This window comes from Panthera pardus, unplaced genomic scaffold (genome assembly GCF_024362965.1).
Source record: "Panthera pardus isolate Hobbes unplaced genomic scaffold, ASM2436296v1 HiC_scaffold_8, whole genome shotgun sequence".
Taxonomy (NCBI): domain Eukaryota; kingdom Metazoa; phylum Chordata; class Mammalia; order Carnivora; family Felidae; genus Panthera; species Panthera pardus.
The window spans coordinates 15,059,829-15,078,017 of NW_026527013.1; the positions used below are offsets into that span (position 1 = coordinate 15,059,829).

At 48.2% G+C, this 18,189-nt stretch overlaps 1 protein-coding gene across 5 annotated transcripts in view; it reads left to right on the top strand.

Moving 5' to 3' along the window:
• The window catches only part of EXOSC7 (exosome component 7), a 47,889-nt gene that overhangs the window by 18,157 nt on the left and 11,543 nt on the right, over positions 1-18,189 (top strand). For all 5 annotated transcript variants that reach the window (XR_008420430.1, XR_008420429.1, XM_053897695.1 and 2 more), the window contains exons 4-7: positions 3,005-3,170; positions 8,393-8,463; positions 13,475-13,598; positions 14,684-14,839. Coding sequence is in view for 3 of the 5 variants with exons in the window: in XM_053897695.1 (XP_053753670.1) it covers positions 3,005-3,170; positions 8,393-8,463; positions 13,475-13,598; positions 14,684-14,839 (517 nt within the window). In the remaining 2 variants the exon portion in view is untranslated. The remainder of the gene's footprint in view (positions 1-3,004; positions 3,171-8,392; positions 8,464-13,474; positions 13,599-14,683; positions 14,840-18,189) is intronic.

Genomic DNA, 18,189 nt, shown 5'->3' on the forward strand with positions numbered 1-18,189 from the left:
TGCGGGAGCTTTTCATGGTCTCATGAGCCCCTAAACCTTCCTCTCTGCCTGACTACCAGCTATGCTGAAAGTACAATGTGTTAAAAAAAAAAAAAAAAAAACTTTTAAAATAGGAAAAATTCCCACTTTATTTATTTATTTATTTATTTTAATTAAAAAAAAAATTTTTTTTTAACCTTTATTTATTTATGAGACAGAGAGAGACAGAGCATGAATGGGGGAGGGTCAGAGAGAGGGAGACACAGAATCTGAAACAGGCTCCGGGCTCTGTGTGGCAGCACAGAGCCCGATGCGGGGCTCGAACTCATGGACTGTGAGATCATGACCTGAGCTGAAGTCCGACGCTTAACTGACTGAGCCACCCAGGCGCCCCGAAAAATTCCCACTTTAAATTAATGTCAAAAAAACCCACAAAAAAACAGTGGGGCGTGGTCTTACGGGTAGATGAATTTAGCCAGTTGGACCCAGGAGGTTCTGTAAATCAGCCCTTGGGGGTGTAGAAGAGGGAATGCATCAATCCCTAAGTAATTAATTAGTCATACCCAGGAGGGCGTGGCCCACTGCAGTCAGGGAAAGGGACACATTTTAAGCATAAGCACCTCCTAACTAGATTTGTCTATTTAGCTCTATAGAGATGTGTTTTTAAACACTTAAAAGATAGATCTTGATATTGATGAGTGTGTAAATTAGAAGCAGCTTTTGTGTGCTGGCTGTGCAAAATTACTAAGTTGGTCCTTGGTAACTTGATTATTTCACCTTAAGTGAGCTGCTTTTTGTGGCTCAGTGCCTGAGTCCAGCAGAGGCAGTGAGGGAATAGCAAGGTTGCTGTGGCAGTAATGAAGTTTCTCTTGGGGATTTTAAATTAGGGCTCTGCTGGCTCACAGTGGTAAGGGAAGACTATATATTTAGAGAAACAGAGTTATTATATAGTGACACCTTCTGATTGTTTTAGGGGTCGTCCTTACACCTATGTGAGAATGGTCTAGACAAAAGGGATGTTTAAATACATTAGGTGAGATTTTTAGCATTATGCAGATGGGGTAGGCACAGCCCTGAACCTTCATGTGGGTTTTGCTTTGCTTGGAACCCCCCTGCCTGTCTGTACCCTGACCCACTTTTGCTCACCTTCTGGTTTGAGGTCCTCGGCACTGGTTGACATCCTTCCCAGCCCTACTCCTGCTCTTTGCTCCCTATCATGAAGCTCCCTGACTTTGTGAAATTGCCAGCTTAGGGCCTGCATCCACCTTGCTCAGTCTCTCCGTCTCCAGTGCTAGCATAGAGCTGGTACCTTCTAGATGGATGAGTGCGTGGACCAGAAAGTTTCAATACCTGATTTTGTAGAGACCGTACTGACTGAAACAGCTGGTTTGTTACTTTTCTGGACCCTCTTCGTTACAGCAAAGTGATTATTGGAATGGTTACTTATCTCACAGATGTATATAATGTATTGAGGGTTTGTTTTTTATTAAGCCAAAACCCTCAAAAATTTCCCATTAAATACTTTTGCATAATAGGGTGCCTGGCTGGCTCAGTCGGTGGAGCATGAGACTCTTGATCTCAGTGTTGTGAGTTCGAGCCCTGTGTTGGGTGTAGATATTGCTGAAAAAGAAAATCTTAAAAAAAAAAAATTAAAAAAATTTTATTTAGAGAGAATGCATGTATGCTTGTGCAAGCGGGGAAGGAACAAAGAGAGAGGTAGAGAGAGGATCTCAAGCAGGCTCTGAGCTGTCAGCACAGAGCCTGACATAAGGCTTGATCCCATGAACCACGAGATCATGATCTGAGCGAAAATCAAAAGCCAGATGCTTAACTGTCTGAGCCATCCAGGTGCCTTCCCCCTCAAAATACTTTTTTTTTTTTTAAGTTTATTAATTTACTTTGAGAGAGACAACAAGAGGGCTCTTTGTGCTGATAGCACAGAGCCCGACGCAGGGCTCAAACTCACAAACCGTGAGATCATGACCTGAGCTGAAGTCAGATACTTAACCGACTGAGCCACCCAGGCGCCCCCCAAAATACTTTTGAATAATGCTTAGGGCAACAAATGTTGATGCTTGTTTATTCTTTGTTGAGGTAATTGGGCATAAGATTCAAGAGGCCAAAATGGAAAAGTTTTTTCTCTTGAAAAATAGCAAATAAAGTAAAAGGGCTATTCTAATATTTAATCAGCTGGCAGTCTTTCTCTCTCATTTCATTTTCCTGCTTTTCAGTACAGTGATAATCTAGTTTGTGATATAATTGGCATACCATCATACATATCTTCTAAATCATTCAAGGAAGGTCATGGTACTTAATGTTGTGGTTTTTGTTTTGAGAGTTTGGTGGTACATTTAAAAAACAGAAAAAGAAATTTTCTTTAATGTTTATTTTTGAGAGAGAAAGTCAGAGCAGGACCAGGGAGGGGGCAGAGAGAGAGGGATACACAGAATCCAAAGCAGGCTCCAGGCTCCAGGCTCCGAGCTGTGAGCACAGAGCCCGACACAGGGCTCGAACCCACGAGCTGTGAGATCATGACCTGAGCTGAAGTTGGATGTTTAACCGACTGAGCCACCCAGGCGCCCCTCGTGGTGGATTTTAAATGAAAACTCGGGATGGTGTATGTGATGTGACCCCTCCATGGCCAGACTGCTTGACTCTAGGCCTCCTGGGCCTGTCCGAGAAGAGCATTCTACTGTCAAGATAAGAGAGTTAATTATTACTGGCCAAGGTTCACTTTACTGTTGTTCTCTCGTGTCTCTTTGGATAAAGATGGCTTCTGTTAGAAGTCGGGGGGGACCCCCGTCACACACACTGACAGATCCAGGGCACCGTGCCAGTCTGGCTCATTGGGTGTGTCTGGAGGCTAGAAAAGTGGCAGGTGCCATCCTCTCCTCACTTCAGTGACTTTTCTTGTACAGCCGCTGGCCCGTCCAACATTCCATAAGGAAACTGGAACAAAGCCGTGTGCCTCTGCTCTTTGTTTCTGAAAAGACTCACGCGGCTTTTCTCTTGCCCTTCTATGTAGTTCAGCCAACGCTACTCCTGAATTTGAAGGCCGGGGAGGTGATGACCTTGGCACGGAGATTGCTAACACCCTCTACCGGATATTTAACAATAAGAGCAGCGTTGACCTGAAGTCCCTCTGCATCAGTCCCCGGGAGCACTGCTGGATTCTCTATGTGGACGTGCTGGTATGTATCATGTTGCCGAGACGGCCACACTCTCTGCTTTTGCTGGAGACTGGTTGGCCTACTTTCCTTCTGGTGCTTTTGCCCTGTTCAAGTGGATGCTTTCAACTTCCAGGGTGAGATTAGATGGAAAAAGAATGATGTCCTGTAAAGTTTTATTTTTGTCATTTTGTAAAACTTTATTATTTATTTATTAATTTATTTTGAGAGAGAGAGAGAGAGAGCGTGCACGTGCATGCAAGTGGGGAGAGACAGAGAGAGAGGGAGAGAGAATCTCAAGCGGGTTCCGTGATGCCAGCACAGAGCCTGACACGGGGCTCAAACCCCCAAACCATGAGACCGTGACTTGAACCGAGGTCAAGAGTCGGACGCTTAACCGAGTGAGCTACCCAGGCACCCCTGTATTGAGTTTTTTAAATTAAATACAACATATGTATTGTATATATAATACCATCCTACAGTGAAATCATAGTCATATCATGGTAGCACCTAAAATTATCCCCCGAGCTCATCAGGGAAGAAATAAAAAACAAGAGATGCTTTCTAGATGCCATCAGGTAGAAGTTATAGGCAGAAGTTAGACAAGTTGGCGTACTCTTGTACGTGGAATGGGGATGAACTCTTTCTATGCATTTCATTTAGCCCTTACGACTCTTCAGCGAGCGGGCGCTATTGCCCCATTTACAGGTGAGGGAACGAAGGTTCAGGGAGGCAGAGTGACCTAGCGCAAGAGGTCTCAGCTTGTGAGTAGTGGTGTTGGCACTCAAAGCTGGGTCTCTAATGCCTGTGCCTGCTGTTGACCTCACCAAGCCCTCCTCCCTTGAAAGCACCATGGAACCCACCGTCGGTGTGTTCCTCACTTCCCAGGGGAGGACCCTGAGACCCTGCAGCCTTCTCTCCCGAGTCCACTCCTACAGGAGCCTCTCTAGGCCAATCTCCCATTTCCTTGCTGGTGTTTTCCCAAATGCTCCTCGCCTGGTTTTGGCCCCTGGACGGTGTGATTAATTGTGCCACGTGCTTATTCGTGTAAGGCAGGCTCTCATTGGGTCTGTTTATTCCTTTTAGTGAAATTTCATGAACCTTGAGATGAGTGGCTACATCATCCCCTTCGGATTGAGGTCACAAGGCTAGGCCGTCAGCCAAACAGATTCTTTCATGAATCTAGAGATAAAGCAGATTCCGTGGACTGAGAGGGAACTTCTTGATGAGGAAGAGCCTGGCTGTCTCCAGATGTTGGCCCTGCATGAAACAGGGCGGGGCTTTCTGGATACTTTTAAATTAATTTGATAATGGGTGGAGCACAACTAGCCAAAAGGTAACAGTGGTTACCATTGTCCCGCAGGTTAGGGGTGTTCTGGACGCTGACGCTAATGGGTAAAAATAATGAAATGACAAGTCCGTTTGCTTCTCCTCATGTCCGATAAGCGGGATGTACCTTTTAGTGTGATTCCTACTAAGCAAGTACTTTTGCAGGTGCTGGATGTGATGAGGCGGGAGCCGGCAGCCTCCAGTCCTCACTGATAAGGGGCGGGCTTCACAGCCACCTGGGGAGGTGCAGCCCCATGGTACGAACTGTAAGGTTCTACCCTGTGTCTGAGGAACATTCTCTCTTTTCCTTCCTCCCCAAGAAGCTAAAGGCAGGAGTGTTGTGGTGCATTGCACCTGTCCGTTGGCGATCCTGCTTTTGCTCCTCGTCAGAATTTGTCCGCACTTGTGATTTTTATAGGAGGCTGGCCCGGTGAGGGGTCCTGATCCACTTTATGATTTCGTCCAGAGACCTGTTCTCTGAGTGAAGGCTTGTGCAAGATGGATGAATATCGGATGTTGTCTCAGCTTAGAACCGGCGCCCTCTTCCACGGGGCGGGGGTGGGGGTGGGGTGGGGGGAATATATGGTTAGCAGGTGCCTCAGTGGCACACCGTGTCCCTGTCACCTGCAGACCTTTCCTTTTAAGACTCCTCGCGTTTGGATTTCTTCTCTCCTGTTTTTTCTCCAGGCTCTGTCTTATTTTGGAAATAAGACATGATCTTTTGAAATGTTGTCATCCTCAGAAAAGTTTTGAATGAATTAGGAAAGCAGTTTTTGAAATTCTGTTATTGAGGTAGATCCGTTTTTGTCATTCATGTAATTCGCATCTGTGGAGGCTTCCACTTCTGTGAAAGCAAATGTTTGCTTTCAGCCTTGATGGGAATGTGCCTCGTGCGTGCGAGGCACGCGTGGGTTTTTGTTTTATCTTTTACATCTAAAAATACGCGGAACGCATCGAGTCCATGTTTGAAGCAAGATGGTGGGAATCCAGTCTTGTCACTGGAATTGCAAAAGTGAGTGAATCTCGATGTATTTTTACCAACCGGTCCGGATAGTCCTCAGGCAGAGCCCATCTTTCAACCAAATATTCGCTGGGCAACTTTCCATGTTTTTATGCTTTTAGTGTAGGTGCCTTTACTTGAAACCTGTTACAGTCAGACCAACCACCTATTTCCAGTATTATTCTTTTTACCTCCATTGGGGTATTTTATGAGACTAGAAATGTAACTTCCTGGACGCTTCCCTCTTCTTTCCGCTTCGCACTCCTTCAGTGGCCTGGTTGTGACTCCGAGTGGGAGAACCGTCAGGACTCTGTCACATTGACAGTATACAGGCGACCTTTGGTGGGGAGACCGTCACAAGGCTGTCTTGTGATGAGCCCCGGGAGTGGGGACGAGAGGCTGGCACGTGGTCCGTGGCACTGGGCATGGGCAAGGCAGGGGGAGCGGGGGAGCGACCGCAGCACCTGGCAGCTGGCTATGTGTGGTGCCAGGAGGTGCTGAGCCCGGGGGTCTGAGAGGATGGTTGAGGGGAAGTCCAGGAGGAGCAGGTGTCTTGTGGGGAGACATGTTTTATACTTGGGCGTCCTAGCAGTATTACGGTTTTGGAGGTTTGCCTTGTGAAAAGAAACCCCTCTGGCTCAATCAGTTAAGTGTCTGATTTCAGCTCAGGTCACGATCTCACTATTTATGAGTTCAAGCCCCGCGTCGGGCTCTGTGCTGACATCTCGGAGCCTGGAGCCTGCTTCTGATTCTGTCTCCCTCTCTCTGTGCCCCTCCCATGCGCGCTCTCTCTCTCTCTCTCTCTAAACAGTGAATAAATAAACATTAAAAAAAGAAAAGAAGACATCAAAAAGAAACCCCTCATTCCCAGAAGGCCAACAGCATAAGTTGTGCTCTTCCCCTAAAAGAAGAGTTCTGGAACCTGTGCACCTGACAGGGGAAGGTGTGTTTGTGACCAGGTGTATCCTCTTCTTCTCCACTTCTGCTTCCCCACCTCTGTTATAGGAGGGATTTTCGCCCTGGAGCCGGGACCACGGCCCAGGCTCTCTGTAACGCTAGACGTCCCGCACCTCCCGTTCTCTCCTAGCTTGCCTGGGCCTGTTCAGACACCGGGTCGGGCCGCTTTGGGTCTTCATATCGCGCCCACTCTCCCCTGCCTCCTGGCTGTACCACTGTGTTTGGCAGAAAGGTTCTTGCTAGGCCGCAGCCGCTTGGCTTCCGAAAGAGGAAGGTAGGGCCTTCAAGCCCCTGTTATGTGCCAGGAATGGTAAGGATGCGATCTCATTTAATCCTCACGGTCACCCAGTAGAGAAGCGTGGCTTTGCTTTCCTGACGGGGAAACTGAATCCCGGAAGGTATGTGGCCAGCAAGCTGCGGAGAAGAGTGTCAGCCTCGCAGCGCCCCATCTGGCTTACCCCATCGTGTGGCACAGCCTGAGGAGCCTGGGCAGGCGGACCTGAGGCCTGGAGTGGGCTCATCCCTTGTATCCATGGAGGAGGGCGGGCTGATCGGTAACTGCCCTTTGGGGGGCCCTCGGCAGATAGGGTTTAGCGTTCTGCCCTCTTGATTTCATCTCTTGCCGATAAGCCAGAATGTTGAAAATCAGAGTCTGTATCAGGCCACTGTGCACGAGTGAGAGGGCTTCTGTGTCCCCACCTGCCAAGTAAGGGTGGGTGATGGGCTCTCCAGGGTCCTTTCCGACTGGGGGGCTCCGTGGCTGCTGGAGCACTTTCTCTGCATAAAGTAGATGCTGTGGAAGAGTGGCGTGTGAAATGGTGGCCTTCAGCCCAGGCTGATCCTCAGGGCCACCTCAAGACTAAAGTACACATGCCAGGGTCTCACCCCGCATTTTTCTTTTTTCTTTAAAAAAAAAAAACAACTTTTTTTTTTTTTAAGTTTGTTCATCCACTTTGAGAGAGAGCGTGAGCTGGGGAGGGGCAGAGAGAGAAAGAGAGAATCCCAAGCAGGCTCCACACGGCCAGCACGGAGCCCCACGCAGGACTCGATCCCGTGAACCGTGAGATCATGATCTGAGCGGAAATCAAGAGTCGGCTGCTTAACCGACTGAGCCACCCAGGCGCCCCGGCTCCTTCCGCCTTGGTGACAACTCTGTGACATAGTTGTGATTTTTGCCCTTCATGAGGCGCGGAGCGCTGAGGTAGCTCCCGGCTGCCCGGTGAGCATGGGGATCCTAGCAGACAGTCTGACTCAGGAGTCCAGCTGGAGCTCTTCGCTGTGCGGCAGTGTGTCTGAACCAGCGTAGAGAAGGGCTAGTCGCGTGCTAGGCGAGCAGGCTGCTGCGACAAAGCCAGGCAGTAGTACGGGCTGGCGGGGTGGAGTGGGGAGTCAGGGGAGGTCATATTTTAATAAGCAGTAATTATGCAGTGTCGTGGGAAGGGTGCTGTCTGCACTTGAGGTTCGAGCTTAAAGGGAAGTTAGAGATTTGCCCTGGGCACGAATGCAGCGTGTGAAGGAAACGCACCAGATTCTGAGTCGGGTTCGGAAGGCCCCGGGCTTGGGACCCGCCTGCCTTTGGTTAAGTAGCCACCAGGCTCCGCAATCAGGAGCCATTTGGGACAAAATGCAGGTGATCATTTCCTCCTTGAGTGCAGACCCAACTGGCTGGGGGGCCAGTTAGAGGAGATCCACTGCAAGCCGGGGCCTGAGTGGTGGCCCCACAGCCGATGCCAGCGGCGACCTCAGCCGTGGGGCCCAGGCCAGCACGGCCTCCAGGTGCTTCTTGCAATTAGGGTGACGCCTGGAGTGTCAGGCAGGAGAGCAACCGCCTGTTCTTTTCTTTATTTTGTAAATGCTCGGTCAGTATTTCTTAGGAACCAGTGTCCTTTACTTAGGATAATACTTAGAGTAAGAAATGACCCTTGCTTTTTCTTCCCACCTCACTCCCTGCCTCCCTTAGCTGCTGGAATGTGGCGGGAATTTGTTCGACACCATCTCCATTGCTGTAAAGGCTGCTCTCTTCAATACAAGGTGAGTCTTCCTGGAAACAGCCCCGTGGGCCTGCGGAGAACCCCAGCCGACACTTGTGATGAAGACTCAGGACACTTCTACCAAAGCTTCCAGGGGAAGGTGACAGGGGGTTTAGCGTGAAAAATGGTAGCCTTTAATGGTAAGCTCCGGATTTCACAAGATAAAACTAAATACATGCATATATTTCTGTATTTGTTTTTTATGTTATTATTTTCATAAGTAACCATGTCCCATGTAGAAAAATGTTAGAAAACCACAGAGAAGCAAATGGAGTGAAAACCACCCAGAGGTCGACTGTCCAAATACTGTTACTGGGCACAGAACTTCGGGGGCGTGGGTTTCACCTGTTGTGCAGTCTGCTACATCCCCACCACCACTGGCAATGCCTGACACAGAGTAGGTGCTCACATATTCCCCAATCGGACACAAGAATGTTCTAAACGCAGGGCGGCAGCCTGCATTTGGCTTTAAGAGCAGGAAGTGGTTACGCCACTGTGGTTAGGCTCCCCGGCCAGATGTGCAGCAAGGGACGAGGCACTCAGCCTTCTTGGAGTTGGCATTCCCTCTAACCGTTTGATCCTGTAGCCTTCTCCCTTTCTACGTGCCAGCTTCTTTGAGGACGGTTTGCAGCATTCAAAAATAAATACATGGGTGGTGACGTTCATGCCACGAGAGAGCTTACATTGAGGGAGTGGAGGACCGTGGGGTTTAGAAAATGAGGGTTAGAGACTTCTAGGGTTATCGTCTAAGGGGTTAATTGGATAAGTAGGCAAGGGTATTATTCTAGAATGTTCATCACAGCCTCTTTGTAATGGTGACAAGTTGGGAACAACCGGAGTGTCCCAACATAGGGGATCGAAATCCTGCACAGCAGCCTCTTTAGAAGTTTGTTAATCCAGAAAGCCAGTCATTAAACACAGACCTCTCATCTTGTTTGTTTCGTTGATTTTTACTTTTGGTAACTCGTATATTTAATATGTCGGATATGTCCCAGGATGGTCATTGTGATTCTTTTCTAGGGCTCCCATCATAGGCGACTTAACATTCATCTGTATTTTAGAGGTTTTCTATGGTGGATTTAGACTACCTGGGTAATTCAGAAGAAAACAAAAACAAAGTTAAGTAAATTCAGGTGAGACATTGCAGGATGGAGTACCTGCTGAGAACGAAAGCTGTGGAGCCCCCCACCCCCACCCCAAGCTGTGCCACTGGGCCACGCCTTTGTGGCCACCGTGGGGCCCGAGTACCAGTGCCATTTGTGGCAGCCTGTGCTCGGGCTCTATCGGAGAAGAAAGGAAGTGGCCATCTGTTGGACCTGGAGCTTTGGAAAGCACTCCCCATCTGCCAGCTGGTTTTCCACAGGCACCAGGGCAAAAAGAGAGAGTAGAACCAGACAAGGCTCGAGGCTGTCTGGCTGTGGGGGGAAGTGTTGGGCAAGCTGTGCCCCAGGATGGTAAGACCCAGCTGCTCAAGTTGGGGAGGACACCTGTCCTGGGTGTAGCCAGGAGTCTTGTCCCCAGAACAAGAATAGCCCTGCAGGTAGCAAGGGATGTGGACCATGTGAGACATCAGGTCCCCTGGTACGTGGAAAGACCATACATCCAGTTCGTGTCCTTTAGAAGGACAGAGGCTCTTCTGTAGCCCTTCTGCTGAACTATGTTGTGGCCAAAGTGTCAGGAAGGAGTGTGTGTGTGTGTGTGTGTGTGTGTGTGTGTGTGTGTGTGTGTTTTAACATAACTGACCCAAATTCAAATGGATTACCTGACTTGCTCAAATAGGATATTACTTAGTACTTCCACTCTGGGTGCCCTTGACACGGAGACTGTGAGCCAGGGCAGACCCTAGCAGGACTCCTTGGCTCCTGTGGACGTTCCCTGGCCGCGGCTTATCTGCTCTGGATGTTGCCTTGTGTAGGGACAGCCAACAGGGCTGGAATCATCGACGGCTTTTGTTAGAGGAGCAGGGAAAGGCACCAACGCTGTTTCTATCACGGTAGCTGAATGGACCGCCTCTTCCTCCCTGGCTCCCCCACCCCAGACAGAGATGAATGGACTCTGGGGGTTAAATGTATTTTCCAGCACCCGGCTTAAGAAACAACGTGTTCAGGCCCCCAGAAGCCCTCTCACCCTCCACCCCCGTGCAGTCACTACACCCACTGAGGAGAACCGTTGTCCTGTAACAATAGAATGGTTTTGTCCTTGATATAAATGAAATCATACCGTGTGGTGTTTTTGTGTGTCTGCTTCATTCACTGAGCATTATGTTTTGAGACACTCGTATTGTGGCCCGGAGTCATAGTTTGCTCTGCGCGGCCTGCTGTTCCATTGTGTGACTGTGCCATAGTTGATTTATCCATTCTGCTGTTGATGAGCATCTGGGCAGTTTCCAGTTTTTTTGGCTATTCCAAACACGAACATTTTTGTATTTTTCTTGCACGTATTTACCCATTTCTGTTGGGTATGGGTGAAAGTTTTGGATCATAAGGCATGGCTGTGTTTGGTTTTAGTAGATACACTGCAAAACAGTTTTCTAAAGTGCTTTTACTGGATGATACTCCCACCAGTGTTGTATAAGCGTCCTGGGTTGCTTCATATCTTTGCCAACTTGTGGGCTTTTTTTTTCTTTTTTTTTTGTCTTTTTAATATCCGTCATTCTAGTGAGTGTCTCTTGGTATCATATTGTTTTAATTTGCATTTCCTTGATGAATATTTAAGTTGAATATCTTCTTGTGTGTTTATCAACTACTTTAGTGGCCTCTTTTATGAAGTCCCCATTCCAGTCTTTTTGCCTATTTTTCTGTTGGGTTGTCTTTTACGTTTGGTAGGAATTCTTTACGTAACATGTCCGCTTATATGTACACATGCACGCACACACACGTTTGCAAATATTTTTCTCCATTCTGGATTCTCTTTTTAACTTCTAAATGCTGTCTTTTGACAAACAGGAGTTCATATATATATATTTTAATTTTTTTTAATATGAAATTTATTGTCAAATTGGCTTCCATACAACACCCAGTGCTCATCCCAAAAGGTGCCCTCCTCAATACCCATCACCCACCCTCCCCTCCCTCCCACCCCCCATCAACCCTCAGTTTGTTCTCAGTTTTTAACAGTCTCTTATGCTTTGGCTCGCTCCCTCTCTAACCTCTTTTTTTTTTTTTCCTTCCCCTCCCCCATGGACTTCAGTTAAGTTTCTCAGGATCCACATAATAATTAATTTTGAAACATTGTACAGAGGGCCATTGAGAAAATGTCTCATTCTGCTTAGTGCTGATTATGCATGCCTTTCTGAAAGTAGAACATCAGCCTGATGTGGGAAGATCATTTCATTTCTAATATCCATTTAGTCGAGATAAAAAATTAGCAATAAATGCAGCCTGTGTACAGAGGCCCTGGCCAATGAAATCAAAGAGGTCGGGTTTATCCCTTTAGACAGCACTGGAGACATTCCCCCCCTTGGGAACGTCTCTACTAGCGTAAGTAGCTCTTTCCAGAATAATGAAATGTTAGCTATTGATGCTCTCTTAGCCCCCAGGCTTTCTCATCAGCCTTAGTAGCACTTCCTAATACCTTTCAGAACATGGTCTTCACTTCCATGGGTCTAAATATGTTAATTTGGACAAATGTGTTTCTAAATATAGAGCAGATGGACACATTGACGGTAGTTATGGGCAGGGACTCCTCAGCACCTGCCTAAGTTCTTAGTGACCCAGGCTTTATCTTCGTCATCTGTTTACCTGCCAACATGTTAAAAGTGGACAGGTTGGTCAGTTTCAGAGAAAATACAGACACGTGTCCATTATTCTTCTCTGGTTTTCTAGTTTCTCTGCCTTTATATAGGCAGATGCTGTTACGTTAGCAGTGGTGCAGAGCAAACACTGCTGTTGGGGCCCGAAGGCCTGCGTTTAGTCTTTGCTGCAACAATTGTTAGTGCCTGTGACCTTGAACAAGTAATTAAATCTTAGGCAATAAATGAGTCCCTCCTTGTGGCAGTTAGTGTGTTAGACTCTGAGGATGGGGAGGGGAGGACAACATTGACCATGGTTTCATTTGTCTTTTTCTGTCTTTGAAGAACATAACTGAGTAACAGGCAATTAAAATGTCCAACTCTTACCTATTTCATTGCTTTTTTGTTTTCAATGAAATAATAAATGTGGAAGGATTCCAATAAACTCTAGAGGATTATCCAGATATATGGTATTATTTTATTGTAGTGTATTCCATTGGTACACATAATTTTACATATTCAGAATATCTTGGATACAAAGGCCTCCAATGTCAAAGAAGAGTTTCTGAGTAACAAATGAATTTCTGCCTGAAAGTAACAAGGTAAAGACCAAGAAGAACCTCATATAACTGATCACATAATAACTCATCACATTCCCTAACAAGTCCCTCACACCCTGTGTAATTTAAGCATGAAGGGATTCACTCTTAGGTTAAGATTCTTTGCCTTGTTCACAAACAGCACAATATAGAAATCTGTGTGCTAGGTTTTATGATTCTTCAGATGTTCACTGTTCTCAACACAATTGAATCTATCGGGTTTTGTTGTTTTTTTTTTTTTCTCCCTTTATGGTAAGCCCTTTTTGTGTCCTGTTTAAGAAATCTTTGTCTACGCCAAGATGCTGAAGATTAGTTTTAGGTTTTTAGTTTTTCTTCTAAAAGCTTTATTGTTTTGTCTTTCTCCTTTATCTCTACAGTCCATTTGGTATGGATTTTTATATATGGTATGAGGCGGGGATCAAGATTCCTTTTTTTTCCCCCCCGTGTGCATATCCGATTGACCAAGCGTTATTTTTAAAAAGACCTCCTTCCTCCACTGCTCTCCGGCGTTGCCTGTGCACTCTTGAGAGGGATGGCAGGGATGAGGATGATAAAGTACAAGCAGAGTGTGACTTCATCTTGTGAGGCGCAGGAATTCTGACCCCTGTCGTCAATCTCAAGAAAAAGAAGTTCTCTTTCTTCCTCACGGGAAGCAGGGATTTTGATTGGGCTTCTGTTTCCAGGATCCCAAGAGTTCGGGTTCTAGAGGATGAAGAGGGGTCCAAGGATATTGAGCTCTCGGATGACCCTTATGACTGCATCCGGCTAAGCGTGGAGCATGTCCCCTGCATTGTCACCCTGTGCAAGGTATGTGGTTGTATCTGACGGCTTTGGACTTCCTTGTGAGTCTGCTTCAACCCCAACCCATTAAGGTTACTTAATAGATTGAGAAGCTACAGCTGCACAAATCATATAGAAATAGCTTTAATCCAAATCCAGTAATTTGCTTATTTTAGAAGCCACTATATGAGCAGCTTTTCCTTTTATTTTATTTGTTTTAATTGGAAGACATGACGGAGTCGCAGGGGGACACGAGGGGGTTCATAGTAATAGTAGCCAGAGTTTTTTAAGCTCCTCCATACCAGGCATTTCACTGAAACACCCTGTGTGCACATTTCCCTTAATTCCCTCAATTCTATGGGGTCGAGGCTGGAAGAATAATAGCAGGGAGGTTGAAGGGCGAACACTGCCCCCTCTGTGCTCTGTAGTGTCCATATCTGTGAAGTGAGGGGTGGGAGCAGGATCTGGGCATCTGTTGTGTCAAGTGTGGCTTTTACGTTAGCACCGAGGCCCGTGGAGCCCAAGCTCTGGCTGATGCTGCTGTGTACCTGGCGCTGCCCAAGGCCGTGCAGACAGGCCTGCGTTGGCTGAGATTGTCCCTGATTCCGCACAGGATTCATGGAAAAACAGGACTGTATGGGTCAGGTTTAATGCCACTGAAGTCACTTCACGAACCTGGGGCTTTGGTGAAATGTGGGGACTGGCCAAAGCCATCTGCACTTGACTCATTTTTGAGCATGTGACTTAGCTTGCACCCCCTTGATTCATCTTTGTCTTCAGTGAAGCATCTGTGTGGCCTCACATGTCAGTTTCTCCCTGGGCCCCTCTGTTGGAGACGTTTGGTGGCCTCACTTGGATAGTCTCTGAATTACGGCTCTAACCCCACTCCCACCCCACGTTTCCTTTTTATGCTTTTGTTGTTCTGCTGGCAGAGTGGCCCGTGATAGAATTGCTGAACATTGTTTCAGGCATTTTCCATACGAGCAGAATCTAAAATAAGGTCTGGAACGGGCAGTGCAGGTTCTTTGCTGGTGGAGATACTCCCTCCACGAGGCTCTCCAGGGTGGGCATCTGGGATGTGTGTTACCCACGTGTGCACTCTGACCTTGCAGATTGGCTACCGGCACGTAGTGGATGCTACTCTCCAGGAGGAGGCCTGCTCCTTGGCCAGCTTGCTGGTGTCCGTGACCAGCAAGGGAGTCGTGACATGCATGAGGAAAGTGGGGAAGGGCAGCCTGGACCCAGAGAGCATCTTCGAGATGATGGAGGTGAGGCTTGGCCCTGAAGCAGGTGCAGGCACTGTCTGGGAGTGTTTGCTGCCGCTTCTTACTCCCTTGGTCACACCAGGGGAATTCTGCCTTTGCGCCCTTGACCCCAGACTTAGAGCTGGGAGAACAGCTGGTGTGAGCTGGTTTCTACTGACATGGCAAAGGGTGGTGGCCGTGGGGGGCTCCGGACTGGGAGGTAAGGAACCTGTCAGTGATCGTTCCTTGTCCTCTCCCTCTCTGATCTCACATTTCCGTGGTTCTAGATGAAACGGATGAGTGTGTTGGACTGATAACGTGGAATCGCTTGTAACTAAAACCCCAGGCTTTTGCGATCTGATGAGGGAACTGGGGTCCCGCCTGACTGCTTCCTGTCCTTTGAAGGGAATGAGAAAAGGTAGAGCCGGGGGGCTGAAGGATGCCGTCTCCCCATGTCTTCATGGCTCTAGAAGTGTTCAAAAGGAGACAGACAGGAAATCCTTCCAACTGCCTCGGGGTGGGTCACTCCCCACGGGTCTCAGGCTGTCAGGCAGCACCAACCATTGGGGTGGTGCGTGTGTCTCCCTTACAGGCCTGAAAGGCCCCCGTGGCAGGGACCACCTGTGTCTTCCCAGATTCCCCTTCCCCCACGTCCACCTTGACTTTCCAGAAATCTTTGAGGACTCTGACACTGACCGACTGACTGACTGACTGACTTGCCGGGAACAGAGTTGGCCAGACCCAGGTTTTTTGCTCTGGGTACTGCGTCACAACTCAACGTCCAGAGGTCATGGCTGACTAGCAGGCAAGGTTGCCACTCACACTCTTCCTTCACGCCTGGAAACGCTGACTTTGCACTGAAGGCTCTAAGCATTTAAAGTCCATTTTCTCTTTCTGTTGTCTTATTTGAAAGCAAAAATGCGCGGTGTGCACGGTGTTGAGAACTCAGGCGTGAAGACAGACTACCCGGGCTGGGAGGCAGCTCATCTCAGGGAGAGCGTAACAGCGGTCGGGGTGCCTGCCGCTGGACGTGTTGTGAGGCCGCATGACGGCCCCTAAGGGCGTGGGGGTGCGGCAATATCGCGGCTTGGGTCTGCCCGGAGCTCAGGTGTCTCTTGCCGTGCACAGCAGGGGGATTCTTCGTGGCCCGGTTGGTCAATTGGTTAGTTTTTTTTTTTTAAACAAAAACCCTTCAAATACTTTATAAGTTCTGCCTCTCTAGACAAGTGGCTCTGAAACCTTGTCTTGGAAGGAGCTCTTCTCCCCCACCTCTTCCAGGAGAATTTTACGGGAATCCCAGTACGTAAAACAAGAAAAGCAGTAAGGAATCACGACAATTTATCGGGCACTCACTTTGTGTCAGGTGCTCTGTGTTTAGTGCTTTAAACATATTATGTCATTTATCTATTTACTTATTTTTAATTTACTTTTGGGAAAGCGCAGGTGGGGGAGGAGCAGAAAGGGGGACAGAGGACCCGAAGCAGGCTCTGTGCTGACAGGCTGAGAGCAGCAAGCCCAATGTGGGGCTCCAGCTCACAAACCACGAGCTCATGACCTGAGCCAAAGTCAAGATGCCTCCTCCCGACTGAGCCACCCAGGCACCCAACCTATTATGTCATTTAGTCCTTAGCCTTCCTGTGGGGCAACCATTGTTGTTATCCTTGGTTTTGCAGACGTGGACATTGAGACATGTAGCAGATAGGTAAGTTGCCTGTGGGTTTCCCAGCTCATCATGCCGGCAGTAGGATTCACACCCAGACTGTGCGCTTCTAGGGCTGCCCTGGCACCCCTGCAGCCACACTGAGCTATTTTTAACCCTACAAACCAGGTAGGCTGTGGCTGCCGTGGCTGGTAGGAGAGCCAGAGCTCTGTCTGGTGAGCCGAGCTACATCCTCCTCCGGGGCTCGGCAGATGAGGTCTGCAGACCCAGCTCAGGGGGAACCATAGCCCCGTGGTCCTGTCTGACTGCTCTGGCCTCACCCAGGGAAGCAGCAATCCAGAAATGCCTGTTGTGAAGCTTAAAACATCGGTGGGGGGTTGGCCTCTGCCGTTCACATTCAGACCTCCCAAGTCCTACTGTCCTGTCTGTCCCGTCCCCTCTTACCCCGTCCCCCACCTTCATTCATATGAGTAGTCAGTAACCCTCTCTGATCGACTCTGACATGCTCTCCTTCTCTCATGTTATGGTAAAAAACCTTTCTGGTCACTTTGGTCCTTAGCTCTGACTTTGCATCTCATGCAAGTGAACGCTTCCCACTTTTGGAATGAGATTTTTTCATATGAATTTCCGGCAATACTTGGAGTCTCATCCTGTGTTCCAGTTAGGGGCCAGGGGAGAAGTTCCTCGTAACTGGGAGAGTTGAGGCGAGGGTCTTGGCCTGGGTATCTTTCTCCCTGACGTTGCTGAGAGTGGAACCGGCAGCACAACTGAATGAAAACTTCTATGGGAATGTGGAAGACTTGACGACGTGGAGACCTGTGGTTGGTTCATCATAGTCTTGAAATACACATGAGCAGGGCGCCTGGGTGGCTCAGTCGGTTAAACGTCTGACTTCAGCTCAGGTCATGATCTCCTGGTTCATGAGATCAAGCCCTGTGTCGGGCTCTGTGCTATCAGTGCAGAGCCTACTTTAGATCCTCTGTCCCCCTCTCTCTGCGCCTCCCCTGCTCACTCTCTCTCTCTCTCTCTCTCTCTCAAAAATAAACATTAAAAAAATTATTCATGAGCTCAGACACAGAAAACAGTTTCATAAAGAAAGATTTTTGTATGTTAGTGAGTTCTTTTTGAGGGCCCCTCCTCGTGTCTCCTGTGTGGGGGCTAATTAGGAAGTCTGCGGGTTGTCTGACCTCTTGATGCGTCTTGCTCCTGACATCCCATTCTTTTAGCCTCTCTGCATGGCAGCGATACCGGAGACCCTACCCAGGTATCAGCTGGGTCCCCTCTGAACAGTCCCGCTTAGAGATCTGGTGGCAGGTGAATGAGAAACTGCTTGTTCAAACGTGTCCCCAGCGCCATCTGTTCCTTCATTAGACACACTCTCGGTTCCCTGTGGCCTCCCTCTGCCTTCGCCCCACCGGGCAGCAGGACTCGGCAGTAACCAAAACCGGGTCTGCTTGACGGTTTTGCTGCTTGTTGTAATGGCAGCGGGAGTGCTAAGCGGGAGCTGATGGCTGAGGCAGCCTTGGCTGCTTCCTGCTGGCCGCCTGGGCCTGGGGGTAGGTGTTCTCCTTTGTTTTTGTTTTTAGTATGAGATTTTTCCAGAAGGTAACTGTTCTGTTGTTGTTGTTTGGGGGTTGTTTTTGTATTGACTTGTTTAATTAAATAAAAGTCCCTTAAGGCAGATGGAGCCGGTATAGTTTGGAGGTATAGTTTG